We start from the raw sequence: 14,174 nt of genomic DNA on the forward strand, positions 1-14,174 counted from the left end.
ATCACTCCTCTCCCCCTCCTCCTCCTCCCTCCTCTCCTCCTTCCTCTCCTCCCCCCCTCCTCCTCCTCATCACTCCTCTCCTCCCCACCTCCTCCTTCCTCCCCTCCTCCTCCTCAGTGTACTGTCAGAACTTTGCTCCTAACTTTAAGGAGAGTGAGATGAACGTCATCGCGGCCGACATGTGCACCAACGCCCGCAGAGTCCGGAAACGTTGGCTCCCAAAGATCCAGTCTCTCCTCCCCGACAGCCTCCCCGCCTCCGGCTCCTCCCACCCCCGCAAGGGTAAGAGGGGAGGAGGAGGCTCAGGAGGAGGGGGAGGTCAGGGAGGAGAAGCGCAGCACAGCGGCAGCCCCTTTGAGCTGGACCTGCGGCAGCTCAGCGCCTCCTACCTCGGCCTGGAGGCTCCGCTGTACGCTGAACGCCGCGAGAGGGAGGCGGCGGGGGAGAGAGAGAGGGAGAAGGAGGCGCCAGCCGCCCTCCTGCCTCACCTGCAGTTCGCTGGGTCCCGTGGGGGAGCAGGAGGAGGGGGCGGGGGGCAGGCGGAGGAGGGGCTGATGGGAGGCGAGGCAGACGGGGGAGGGAGGCTACAGACTGAACAACCCCCAGACCTCCCCCTCTCCCTGTCCTCCTCCTCTTCCTCCTCTTCTTCCTCCGCCTCCTCCTCACATCCCTCCCCCCAGCCCGCAGAGCCCGCCCCTCCTCACAGGGGATTGGCCGACACGGATGAGAGGGGGGAGGAGCCCCTGGAAGACAGCCAATAAGCTTTCTATCGCATCTGCCTACCTGTGTATATAAATAATACAATAGCTACCTGTCCCCCCACCTGTATGTCCTCCACCTGTCTGTATGTCCTCTGCCTGTCTGCCTGTCCTCTACCTGTCTGTCTCCACCTGCCTGTCTGTCCCCCCACCTGTCTGTCCTCTACCTGTCTGTCCTCTACTTGTCTGTCTCCACCTGTCTCTGCTCCCCTACCTCACTACCTGTCCACCTGTCTACCTCTCTGCCCTCAGTCTGTCCACCTGTCCCCCCACCTGTCTGTCCTCTACCTGTCTGTCCTCTACTTGTCTGTCTCCACCTGTCTGTCTCCACCTGTCTGTCTGTCTGTCTGTCCTCTACCTGTCTGTCCTCTACTTGTCTGTCTCCACCTGTCTGTCTGTCTGTCTGTCCTCTACCTGTCTGTCCTCTACTTGTCTGTCTCCACCTGTCTGTCCTCTACCTGTCTGTCTCCACCTGTCTGTCTGTCCTCTACCTGTCTGTCTCCACCTGTCTGTCCTCTACTTGTCTGTCTCCACCTGTCTCTGCTCCCCTACCTCACTACCTGTCCACCTGTCTACCTCTCTGCCCTCAGTCTGTCCACCTGTCCCCCCACCTGTCTGTCCTCTACCTGTCTGTCCTCTACTTGTCTGTCTCCACCTGTCTGTCTCCACCTGTCTGTCTGTCTGTCTGTCCTCTACCTGTCTGTCCTCTACTTGTCTGTCTCCACCTGTCTGTCTGTCTGTCTGTCCTCTACCTGTCTGTCCTCTACTTGTCTGTCTCCACCTGTCTGTCCTCTACCTGTCTGTCTCCACCTGTCTGTCTGTCCTCTACCTGTCTGTCTCCACCTGTCTGTCCTCTACTTGTCTGTCTCCACCTGTCTCTGCTCCCCTACCTCACTACCTGTCCACCTGTCTACCTCTCTGCCCTCAGTCTGTCCACCTGTCCCCCCACCTGTCTGTCCTCTACCTGTCTGTCCTCTACTTGTCTGTCTCCACCTGTCTGTCTCCACCTGTCTGTCTGTCTGTCTGTCCTCTACCTGTCTGTCCTCTACTTGTCTGTCTCCACCTGTCTGTCTGTCTGTCTGTCCTCTACCTGTCTGTCCTCTACTTGTCTGTCTCCACCTGTCTGTCCTCTACCTGTCTGTCTCCACCTGTCTGTCTGTCCTCTACCTGTCTGTCTCCACCTGTCTGTCCTCTACTTGTCTGTCTCCACCTGTCTCTGCTCCCCTACCTCACTACCTGTCCACCTGTCTACCTCTCTGCCCTCAGTCTGTCCACCTGTGCGTCCGTCTGTCTGTCCACCTACCTGTCTGTGTGACTGCTCGGCTCTGCTGCATGTTACAGCCTCCTGCAGTCACAGGCACATGATGATGATGAAGATGATGATGATGATGATGAAGATGTTCACTCTGATGATGACAATAAAGCTTCTTGATAATCAGACCGCTTCTGTCTTTGATCTGAACCGATCGATCTGCAGCCTGCAGGGGGCGCCAGCAGCACTCATCAAGACTCATCACTTCCTGTTTCACATCATGGACTGAGCGTCTCTGCGTCCGCCCGCCAGCTGATAAACGGGCTTATTAAAACGTTTATTCAAATATGTGTGCTTCTATGCAGTAATAATATTTACATGTAAATGTAACCTGAACAGAAAGATGCGACTGTAGAGATGAAGAAGCTTCACACAGTTTGTTTTGCTAAATATTTAACGTCTCATCACCTACAAACACACAAACGTTTGTCTTGGTGTCTTCGTGGTCACGTCTCATTAGCATAATGCCGTCCAGACAAGGCAGCAACCAGATGATCATCTAAAACATTTGAGTCGGCCTCCTCTCATCCTGTCGGAGTCTTGCGCTGACAGCCCAGAACACGGGCCGCCCGCCGAGTCTTTGACCCAGGATGTAGAAGGACCAGGTCTCTGTGACGACGTGGGCTCAACAGTCTCTGATTTCCGTGTCTTGGACCGGACCCTTAGGAGCACTCTTTCCTCTGATTGATCACGTGGTGCCCGGTCCAGGAAACCTTTGGTCCCCACAAACCTGTTCAGACCCCACAAGTTTAGCAAATCCTGGTTTTGGACCCCACGAACACGGTAAAACAAAGAGAGACCGTCCGACTCATGGATTTATGTCTTTTTACTTTCAGGAAGCTGAAGGTTGAATAAAAGTAATCACCTGCGTTCACATTAATGACGTTAAAGCAGACGTGACGCCGTGTGAAACACATGCACAAAGTTTTTATTTGGTTTTGGGTGGAGTCAAATTAAATGGATCACTTTTTGACATGAGTCTGCTGTTCTCTCTGCAACACACACACACAAGATGTGTGGTTTAGTCTCAAACACAACAACTGGCATGGAAAATGTCTGCATTAATAAACACATTAGAGTTTCAGAGATATACGGAGCATAATAACTTTAGTTTGGACTCTGGGGACAGAAAGCAGACCTGGTCCCAGACCACCTGAGAGGTCTGGATGGTTCAGAACGAAGCAGAAGATCAGAAAGTGTTTTGGCGCCAAACCGTTGAGTGCTTTATAAACTAACAGCAGGATTCTCTGACAGACAGGAAGCCGGTGTAAAGACCTCAGAACTGGACTGGTGTGATCCACTTTGTTGGTCTCAGTCAGGACTCGAGCCGCAGTCATGTCAACTTCACTGACCACAGGATTTCTCTGATGTACTTCCTGTTACACGCGGCTCCGCCCACCACACAGACCTCAGGCCAATCAGAACTGTTGTCACATGTCAGCTAGTGTGTTTGGTCCAGAACACATTTACACAAACAGGTCCAGGAACAAACCTCCACGGTCCTGCACTAGTACGCTGAGGTGCACTTTCAAATATTAAACATTAAGAGAAAAACACTTTGCAAACATTTCAGACGCACAGAAACTGTTTACTGGGACAAATGCCAGAACGCCAAATGCAGCAAAATATCATGCCGCGAACTGAGGACGACCATTATTATTATTATTTTGAATGTTTGATATTTTAGTAATTGTTCTTTTATTTGTTTTTTTTTGTTTTTTTATTTCAAATTTGACACTGATTTTTTAGTTTTATTTTTTTATTAATGAAATTTTTTTGTTTATTAATATACACACAAACATGTTTACTGTTTTATTTATTTATTTTATTTTAATTTTTAATATATTTTTATTTTTTAACACGCACACATTTACTGTTTTATTTATTTATTTTATTTTAATTTTTAATACATTTTTATTTTTTAACACGCACACATTTACTGTTTTATTTATTTATTTTATTTTAATTTTTAATATATTTTTATTTTTTAACACGCACACATTTACTGTTTTATTTATTTATTTTATTTTAATTTTTAATATATTTTTATTTTTTAACACGCACACATTTACTGTTTTATTTATTTATTTTATTTTAATTTTTAATACATTTTTATTTTTTAACACGCACACATTTGGTATGAATAACAGCACAGTCTTATATAAATAAATCTGTTTTTATATCACAGCACGTTTCATGACGGAGCTGTCTGGCGTATCAGAAATCTCTTTGTTTATATTATTCTCTCGTTTTATGTACTTTTGTTTTGGCTAAAGATCTTTGTGAGAAATGAATTCAAGGTTCGATAAAGACGAGCCAGAGGAAAAAAAAGAAGCTTTGCCTGAAAAAGTCAGAGGTCAGCGTCACCTCACAGTAGGTGCTTTATCAGTTCACTCAGTTATATTCCCGTGTTGCAGTAATCACATCCTATTTGATTCTAAATAATAAAACATAAAGTCAGTACTTTTTAATAGAAATTAAAATGTCACAAATAAAATAAAAAAAATCTCACTTCTGCAGGTAAACCTGACCAGCCAATCACAGCAAACCACAGTCTCCGCCTCAGCCAATCACTGCACTCCAACTAACTCACCGGCCAATCACAGCGCTTCAAATCAACCAGCAACAAATCATATCCTCCCAAAATACACCGCGGCCAATCACAGCGCCGCAGCCGCCCCGGTCAGCCAATCCGATCACAACAACATCCATAATGCTGCTCGCCACTGCGCCTGCGCACACGGTAGACAGCTGATAACTCATCTATTATGCTACTTCGCTAAATAAAAATCTCCCTGAAAAGTGACCGGAGGCCGCCGCTGGACGCACCGGAGGACCGAGACTCAAAGTAAACACGCCTCTGCGGCCGGTAGCGGCGGGGTTAGCGGGTTACCGGGCCGGTGTGCGGGGATGTGTCGGTGGAACGTAACGTCGGAGCCTCGGCGCCTTCAGACAAAGCTCAGCTAACGGGCTAACGGCTCATTAGCTAGCCAAACACCGAGCGGTAACGTCCGCAAAGATTGGATTTAAATCCGCGTTAACGGGTCCGCTGTGCGTCTGTTTACCGAACACGGGCGAAGATGCTCCCTCCAACACGCGCTCACACACCTGCGCCTCAGGTAGAAACCGTAATAACCACATTCCGCGGCTTCGCTAAGTTAGCATAGCTCGGCTAGCTAGCCACCTAGCCTGTATTTTGCATTGGCTTGCCCGCCATCTTTTTAAAGCGAGATAAATGGGATGTTTCGTTTCGCCCGCAGAAACGCTCGCACCTGGGCGGCCGCGGCGGCCACAGGCGCGGCGTTCGGCTCCGGTCCGGCCGTAAATCACCGGCTCGGCGTGTGTGCGCGCGGATGCCGCTGCTGTTTGACGGGTTTGTGTGAGTTCGGTGGTCGCAGCTGTGTCTGTTAGCGGTTAGCTCCGCTAGTTAGCCGCTGAACCGCAGCAGCATGCAGGCAGGTAGAGCAGCAGCAGCCGGACTCCCGACATCTGTTGATCCGGGCCGCGGGGAGCAGGTCGGTTAGCTGGCACTGAAGCGGGGCCCTGCAGGTAAACACGGCACTGAGCCGAGCTATAAAGGGGGTCCGGGTCCAGTTTTGGTGCAGTTTGTGGTCCCGGTGCTGCAGGACTCTGTGAATTAACTTGTTTGCTGGTGAATAAGTGACACGGGTTCACAGCAGACCTGGGTTCAGGTACTTTTTGTAATTTAATACAAAGATCAGGGTGTTGTGCTCTCAAACAAACACACCAGAACCAGAACCGGGTTTATTGCCAGGTACATTTTCACTGCCTTGGTATGTTCTGGTGCAACAGAGCCTGTAGTTCTTATAAAGGTTCGTATCTACTGACTGAGCGGAGCTATAAAGGGGGTCCGGGTCCAGTGTTGGTGCTGTTTGTGGTCCCGGTGCAGCAGGACGTGTGTACATGAAGCTGTTTCCTGGTGAACAGGAACAGAGGAATGGTGATGTGAGTTTACAGCAGAGCTGCGTTCAGATGGTTTAAGGAGCTCAAATTATAGTCGGGGTGGTTTAGAACTTGTGAGATGATCATCAGAGCCCGTACAGCTCGGGGCAGGTTTATGAACGTGGATCTGAAGTCTTTATTGTCCGAGACAGAGATTAGTTTGCACTACCTGGACACGAATCTCCGGCCGGCCGGCTGAAGTGTGCAGAAAAGAAAGAGTTTAAAGCTGCAGCAATTAGCCGATTTCTTGTCAACTATTTTGAAAATTGGTTTATCGTTGTGATTTTTTTCTTTCATTTCAGTTTGTGGACAAAACGAGATATTTGAGGACTTTGAGCTTTTAGAAACTCTGATTTTCTGACATTTTATAAACCAAAACATGACTCGAATAATCGTGAAAGTGATGGACAGATTGACGAACTTGTCATTGGCTGCAGCTCTCGGCGTGAGTTCAGTTCACGCTGGACGCGTCTGCAGGCGGTTCGTCTGGTTTTGCCGTGTTTGGGCTCCTTTAAGTTTGAAGCAGAGTGAGATTTTGTTGTTAATTGACGAGTTCTTAAAGTTTGGTTCCAGTTTCTCGGGTGCTTCGCTGCGTTCCTTTGAAAGTTTGACAGAATCAGTGAAACGTTAAAATCTATTGATTTGAGAAAATGATTCAAATCACTTCAGTTAAATTTATTCAAGAGATCTTGTTTTCAAGAGGCTCCAAAGACACACGTACATAATACAACAGGAAAAAAACATACCTGAATTGACGATGAACCGTTTGCTTGTTTGAACGACACGTTCTCAAACTCTAAACTCGGCATGTTGCTGATCCTGATGTGAGCTGATGGTTCTGGTGTTTGGAGCTCTGTTCTGTAGCAGCTACCTCAGGTAACTTTCACATTAACTCGTACGACACAAGGTGGATATGTTTTACCCGACGTCTGCTGTCGTGGCTCCTTCGTGGTCGACTCGATGTTGTTTACACGAATAGTCCGTTTACAGGTGTGGTACACGAGGAGAACTGAGAAACCCCGCCTGACGGGATCTGTTCAGGTTTCATCCTGACTTGCTCCTCTGCAACTGAACAGCATCACGTTTGTGCAGGTGGACCTGTAGCCTCGAGGTCTTAATCCACCAGCGGATCCGTTTCAGAGACGTAGAATTTAATTAGTAGGATTTACTATTTCAATGTCTAAGACCTCCGGGTTTGTCTGGGGGGATATTTTGAGAATATTTCTGAGGTGAAATCTGTAAATTTACCAGAAAACAACCTCAGATTCACAGTTTTTCCTTCAGAACAGAAACAAAGTTATCACGTTCTCGCAGGCAGCTCTGCAGCCTCGGGATCTTAGTCCACCAACAGGTCAGTTTCAGAGACGGAGAATTTGTTTTGACTTTTCTACACGTCCAAATGTTTAAGACAGCCGGAGGAGGAGGAGGAGGAGGAGGAGGAGGAGGAGGAGGAGGAGACCATTTCAAGAGAAAACTCTGAGGTTAAAGCCAGAAATATACGAGAGAAAAACTCTGGAGAAATGAGCAGAGTTCAGAACACGGCAGCTCTTTGTTTCTTTACATTAAAATGATTCGGCGAGTCTGACAGTCCTGTGGAGGTCCTGGTGTGTTTGCTGGGACGTCGTATGTTTGTTGGTTCCCTCTGAAATCAAAGCCACCTTTTGGAGTACTTCTGAACGTTCTGTGGCAGACCTCGCCGACCTCTGTGGTCTCGTTCAGCCGCTTGTGAGCAGCCGCCTGTTTGGAGACGTAAAGACTTTAAAGTTCTTGATTTACTGCCGTGTTTTAGGTCGAAGCAGGAAACGTGAAAAGCTGTAACGCTTGTGTTCAGATCCTGATGGTTCAGACCTTGTTTCCTGTCCGGTAAAGGGGAAAATGCAGAGCAGAAGCAGCTGAAACCAGACAAGTTTCCAAACCATGAATCCATTATCAGAATAGTCGCTGCCACAGTGATTTCATGTCTTGGAGCATCTTCAGTTCCTTCATGTCCCTACAAATCTGTACAACCTGAGCTAAAAGGTTTTGTAACGCAAGAAACCAGAATTATCCATAAAAGGATTGAAATTGTGTGACGAATAAAAATTGGGAATGTTTTTATCAAAAGGTTTTAAACTTTTCTTATTAGATGGATTTAAATTAATCTGGTCTGTTAGCGGACTGTCCTCTAGCGCTACCAAGCGTTTCCTCCCCGTGCACCGCAAGTGACTTAACGTGATGATGTCATCGCTAGCATACGATATGTGGCGGCGTGAAAGACAAAAAACTTAGCTTCCTGCTGTAAAAAGAAAGAGTTCTTTTCAGATCCAGTTCGAGGCCGCTCGCTGGAGATCCGTCTGATTTAATTCTAAGTGATTAACGGATAAAAGGTTGCAGCTGGACGTGTACGCACAGTGTGTACAGCCGGCGTGACGACACACTTGACCCACCAGACGAGAGTTTAACACTAATGTTAAGAAATCTCTAATGCTGAATTATAGGAAAGATTTTGAGCGTTAAACACTTTATTTCCTGCATTCTGATGGATTTCTCTGCACCAGTTTATGGTGATTATTTTATTTATTTATAGAAAGAGAAGCACATAATTCTGCTGAGTCATGACTTGGTCTTCCCTCCTCCTTTTCACTGTAATGATAAATTACTTAATTTTAACTTAGGCGGCTTTCACACCTGAAAGTTTTGATCCATCCGGTTAGTTTTGGTTTGGTGTCGCTGTAATTCTGCGACCTGTCGTCGTCATCGTGTGGGCTGCGTCTCCCTGTACCTGACTGATTGGTTTATTAAACAGCTCAGATTTTTCCACTATACCATATGCACCAACTCTACTGAAGGCTCGTTCAAATTCACAGTTAAACGTCCTCGTGCGAACATTACAACGTCGCCGACAGGAAACGATGCTCCTGCACCTCCGTTTGGGGAGAGACCAAAGGTGTATGTGGCAGAGAGCTTCTGTAGCAGCCGTCTGTGTGAAAAGACGAGCTGTCCCGGGAGATTTATAATCGTGTCCTTATTTCAATGCATTTCTTTGTTTCCGGTTTACACGTCAACCCCCAAACTTGCTTTAAAAAGTCTGAGACTCCGAACCATCCAAAAAATGCTTTCACCCCAGAAACGAGCCAAGCCGTTGGATCCGGGCCGAGACGACCTCTTTTTGTCGGACCAAATTTTGTCTTTTTGGTCTGGACCGTGGTCCGTGGGAGGTTTCACACCTGTCTCGTTTGGTCCGCACCAAACGAGACAGGTGTGAAACCTCCTTTAGTGAGAAACTCCTGGACTTTAATAGCTCCTGTGTTTCTGCAGCTTTTCTGCTCATGGTCAAAACTTTGAGACGTGATTCAAGCCTCTCTCTCTCTCTCACTCTGTCCTTCAGGCCGTGCGATGGGAGTTTGTCTCCGCGGGGGAAACATCGAGCTGAAGAATCGACAGCAGCCGCACCTGAACTGAACGCGCTCTAACGCACACCTGTGTGCCCTCACACACACACCCTCAGACCACAGAGGGAGTTGTTTTTTCACCTCCAGGTCAGACACTGCCGTCCCACGGTGCATTGCTGCGTCACCGTCGTCCACCATGTCGGACGCCCCCGAGGCTGCGCCCCCCAGCCCCCCCACCCTCACCAACCCGCCCCCGCCTGAGGTCACCAATCCCACCAAACCCGGCAGGTAGGAAACGCCTTCGCACCTGAGGCTGAGCTTCACTGCTCACTTCCAGCTTCCACAGGAAATCCACCAGCTTGTGATGTCATCACGTGGCGCCGCTTGAAGTCGCTCCGCCTGTGTAGCGAGCGGGTCGGCGTGAGCGCCGGTGAGTCTGACGCTGTGTTCTCTGTGTCCATCAGAAAGACCAACCAGCTGCAGTACATGCAGAACGTGGTGGTGAAGACTCTGTGGAAGCATCAGTTCGCCTGGCCCTTCTACCAGCCGGTCGACGCCATCAAACTCTGCCTGGCGGTACGTCACGTGCACACTGTCCTTCCAAGTCTTGAAGCTAGTGTGTATTATAATGTTTTGTTCAAGTGCTTTGTAAATAACTTGTATCTAGGGCTTTATCTCCATCGTACTTTCTGCCAGTAGGGTCGCCTCTAAATCTCAGTAGGTAGGGCGTAGTGACTCGGAAAAGGTAAAATATTTATCTGCTCAGATCAACACAAACCCTTATTATAACGAGGACAAACACAGGGTCTCTCTTTGTGCTCGTTAATACTACAAAGTGACGGCAAAGTTTCGAACATCAGCCCAACTATAATGCTTAAAACTGTAATAGGACATTTCATTGGAAACATTTATTGTTTAAATAATGAATTTAGAATATGTCGTCCTTCCAGCCAGTGCAAACATTAATTTGTTGAAAATATTAATATAAATAAGACACTGGCCCACATCACAATATCAGATGCTGAGACTTCAGAGGAGAAACTTCAACAAACTGACTGCAGCTCTCCAGCTGATCTGTGGCTTTAAAGTAGGTTTTTTCTTCTGACTGGACGCGCTTACCAAAGAGCGCTTATACCTGATGAGCAGGAGGCTCTCAAACCGTGTGCCAGACAGCCTGTTCCTCCTCGGAGTCAGCAGACTGCACCGGCTATAGAGCCTCGCCACAGGCGAATACATTCCCCCCCCTCTAAAGGCGTCTTTAGCAGCTCTGCCATTTCTGCGTCTTCATGAACCTGAGCTGAAGTCAAAAGTGAGGAAAAGTGTCACGCAAACGCACACGAAAAGGACGTTTGATTTATATTTCTCTCCTCCCGTTATGCGGATAGTTGAAGAACCAGTTCGCAAGTAATGCCGTGATTTTGTTATTAGTAACTGTAATGTGATTACTTAAGTTACCAACAGTAACGCGTTGCATTACTGTGTTAAAGTAATCTGATTACCCCCATCACTGGCTGCAACTGAGGATTTCTGTAGTCCACTAATCTGTTCATTATTTATTTGATTAGTCAACAAGTCGGGATTGTTTTTGTCTCCCCATAAGCCTAATTAAAGCATTTAACTAATTAAATATCTATCAAGTGAATCACTGTGGGCGGGACTAGCCGGCCAGTCTAACCTCGCGGGCGCTTGTGGAGCTTCTCTACCACGAAAATGTTTGAGCACATTTTAGATTTACCATCAACTTTCCTAAAACTTCCAATATGACGTTCTACACAGCTGATGTCTCGCCTCAAAACATCTCAAAAGTGTATTTAGTAAGTAAACAGCGTACAAAAAAACAGTCGTTCTGCTGTTCGCCTCTTTCTCCGTTACTCTCTGCTTCTCGCATGAATACTTCTTCATGAGCAGTGTCACAGTCCTGGCAGACAGTGGAAGCGACGCTGCCCCCGGCACTTCCTGTCCTGCTGACGGTCAGGGAGCTTTAGAGCTGCTGCAGGTTTCCTTTCTCAGAGGCAGGCTAGTTGTTTCCAGCCTTCATGCTATGCTAAGCTAACCTCGTCCGTATTTCCAGGACTACCACAAGGTGATCAAGAACCCGATGGACATGGGGACCATCAAGAAACGTCTGGAGAACAATTATTACTGGAGCGCCAGTGAGGCGATGCAGGACTTCAACACCATGTTCACCAACTGTTACATCTACAACAAGGTACACGCACGCTACTACACGCTACTGCATTTTAAAGCAGCAGTCAGCAGTATTTTATGATGCTGTGCAGCCTGAGCTGCAGATCTGTGATCAGAGCAGAATCTGCTTCAGACGAGTGTCATGGCTGCCACCAGCTGAGCAGTCGTGGTTATTTTTTCTCTCCTGTCCCACCTGTTGAAATGTGTCTCGTCTGATGAGCAGTTTGTGTTTGTGTCCTCAGCCCACAGACGACATCGTCCTCATGGCTCAGGCTCTGGAGAAAATCTTCCTGCAGAAAGTTGCTCAGATGCCTCAAGAAGAAGTCGCTCTGCTGCCGCCGGCGCCCAAAGGGAAGAGCAAGAGCAAACAGCCCGCCGCGGCTACTACAGGTACTACAGGTACTACTGCTTCTACTACAAGGACTACTGCCGTACAAAAGATGCCACTAAACGTGTCTAGTATTGGTACTTCTACTAAAGTAACTACTGCAGTACAGAAAATGCAACTACTGCAGGACTAAAACAGTTGCTACTGTAGGTACAGTGCTATAGTACTACTGCAGTACTAAAAGTACTAGAGTACAGCAACACAGGTTTTGAGTTATTTTAGCAGATATTAATCCGTTAAAATCTGGATCCCAATACTTAGGATTGACTCAGGACATCTGATAGCAGAGGGACGTACTGCAGTACTACAGGTACTACAGGTACTAGGCGTGTAAGAGAAGTCGACAGATTATTTTGACAGCGATTGACCCTTCGCTAAGCCACGCCCCCCCTAATTTAGAGACCAATGTAGACTGTTTTTCTTTTACAAAGACTGAATAAATGAAAACAACTTGTTGTAGTGATGCACTCTATATGAAAGTTTAATGAATGTTGAGGGCAAAAATGAGGCTGAAGCAAAACATAAAAAATATTAATTAATGAGGAGGTTTAAGTTGAATAATTAATAAGCATCTTATAAGTTTATAAAACAATTTACTGTTATGTCTTAAGGACATTTAATAGCAATAAATAAATTTTGCTTCAAATTTCAATCTGGTGTCTTTAAGTTTGTGTTGGACAGAATACCTAATTATCTGAATATGAAGTACTGAAACAAATGTTACCGTGACATAAAAAGGTACAAAATGTTTTCATGTACCTGTCCCGTTGGCAGGTGAGCCAAAAAGTTAATTTCCACCCCTGCCTACAAGGTAAACGTAAACATTACGGCGGTCGAGCGGCGGCTGGGACCTGGCGGTAGAAAAACGGCAGCGGATGTTGTAAACGTTATATCGGAAGTGCCCAACACTTTAGTTGAGAGGTGATCCAAATAATATTCAACAGCTTTTGCGGCGTCTCTACAGAGGAGCCGTGGCGTTGGTCTGTTTTTCCCTCCAGGACACCGCACATGTCACATGACTGAAAACTATTAATAGACTGTAACGCCATAGGTACATATTGCCGTGCCTCTAAGTACCTAACTAATGTATTATTTCTAATATACTTCAGCAGATACTACTCTGGATATTATTGCAGGTACTTCTGTATATATTGACTTGTTGTACTATGATTTAAAGGTGTACAGTGTAATATTTCACCATCTGAAGCAGTCTGATCTCTGAAAAATGTAGCGATATGATTGCAGGTATTTTTATAAATGTGATGTTACTGTGTGGCAGTACCCAGTACTTCACTCCAGTACTGACTGTACTCTCTCTGTGTCTCAGTGAGTCAGCAGGCGGAGTCTTCAGCCTCTCCTCCCCCCTCGTATCCCTCCCCCTCCCCCTCTCAAACACCTGTCATCTCGACCACACCCACACCTGTCCAGACCACACCCCCTGTCGCTGCCCCGCAGCCCCCGGCAACCATGATGCCGTCTGCACAGCCTGTCGTCAAGGTAACGACGTGTGTTTTGGGACAGCGTCACATGACCCAAAATATCAAAGACAACACTAACTTGTCTGTCTCTCCACCTGTGTCTCTCTCTCTGCTGTGTCGTCACACCTGTCTGGCTCCACCTGTGTGTGTGTGTGTGTGTGTGTCTCTGTCTCTCTCTGCTGTGTCGTCACACCTGTCTGGCTCCACCTGTGTGTCTCTCTCTCTCTGCTGTGTTGTCACACCTGTCTGGCTCCACCTGTGTGTCTCTCTCTCTCTGCTGTGTTGTCACACCTGTCTGGCTCCACCTGTGTGTGTGTGTGTGTGTGTGTGTCTCTCTCTCTCTCTCTGCTGTGTCGTCACACCTGTCTGGCTCCACCTGTGTGTGTGTGTGTGTGTGTGTCTCTCTCTCTCTCTCTGCTGTGTCGTCACACCTGTCTGGCTCCACCTGTGTGTGTGTGTGTGTGTGTGTCTCTGTCTCTCTCTGCTGTGTCGTCACACCTGTCTGGCTCCACCTGTGTGTGTGTGTGTGTGTCTCTCTCTCTCTGCTGTGTCGTCACACCTGTCTGGCTCCACCTGTGTGTGTGTGTGTGTGTCTCTGTCTCTCTCTGCTGTGTCGTCACACCTGTCTGGCTCCACCTGTGTGTGTGTGTGTGTCTCTGACTCTCTCTGCTGTGTCGTCACACCTGTCTGGCTCCACCTGTGTGTGTGTGTGTGTGT

The 14,174-nt window shown here is 47.4% G+C and overlaps 2 protein-coding genes across 6 annotated transcripts in view; both read left to right on the top strand.

Moving 5' to 3' along the window:
• LOC123960184 (nucleus accumbens-associated protein 2-like) overlaps positions 1–826 on the top strand; it is a 14,366-nt gene extending 13,540 nt beyond the window's left edge. The window contains exon 8 of the mRNA XM_046034796.1: positions 118–826. Coding sequence (XP_045890752.1) covers positions 118–761 — 644 coding nt within the window. The 3' untranslated portion in view covers positions 762–826. The remainder of the gene's footprint in view (positions 1–117) is intronic.
• A 3,947-nt stretch (positions 827–4,773) lies between these two features.
• The window catches only part of LOC123960183 (bromodomain-containing protein 3-like), an 18,113-nt gene continuing 8,712 nt past the window's right edge, over positions 4,774–14,174 (top strand). For 2 of the 5 annotated variants that reach the window (XM_046034790.1, XM_046034794.1), the window contains exons 1-6: positions 4,774–4,918; positions 9,401–9,692; positions 9,869–9,980; positions 11,476–11,613; positions 11,834–11,990; positions 13,307–13,476. In XM_046034790.1, coding sequence (XP_045890746.1) covers positions 9,601–9,692; positions 9,869–9,980; positions 11,476–11,613; positions 11,834–11,990; positions 13,307–13,476 — 669 coding nt within the window. In that variant the 5' untranslated portion in view covers positions 4,774–4,918; positions 9,401–9,600. Of the gene's footprint in view, positions 4,919–5,040; positions 5,190–9,400; positions 9,693–9,868; positions 9,981–11,475; positions 11,614–11,833; positions 11,991–13,306; positions 13,477–14,174 lie in introns of those variants that run through there. The other 3 variants (XM_046034793.1, XM_046034795.1, XM_046034791.1) reach the window with 2 other exon arrangements.

The sequence above is a fragment of the Micropterus dolomieu genome, linkage group LG21 (genome assembly GCF_021292245.1).
Source record: "Micropterus dolomieu isolate WLL.071019.BEF.003 ecotype Adirondacks linkage group LG21, ASM2129224v1, whole genome shotgun sequence".
Taxonomy (NCBI): Eukaryota; Metazoa; Chordata; class Actinopteri; order Centrarchiformes; family Centrarchidae; genus Micropterus; species Micropterus dolomieu.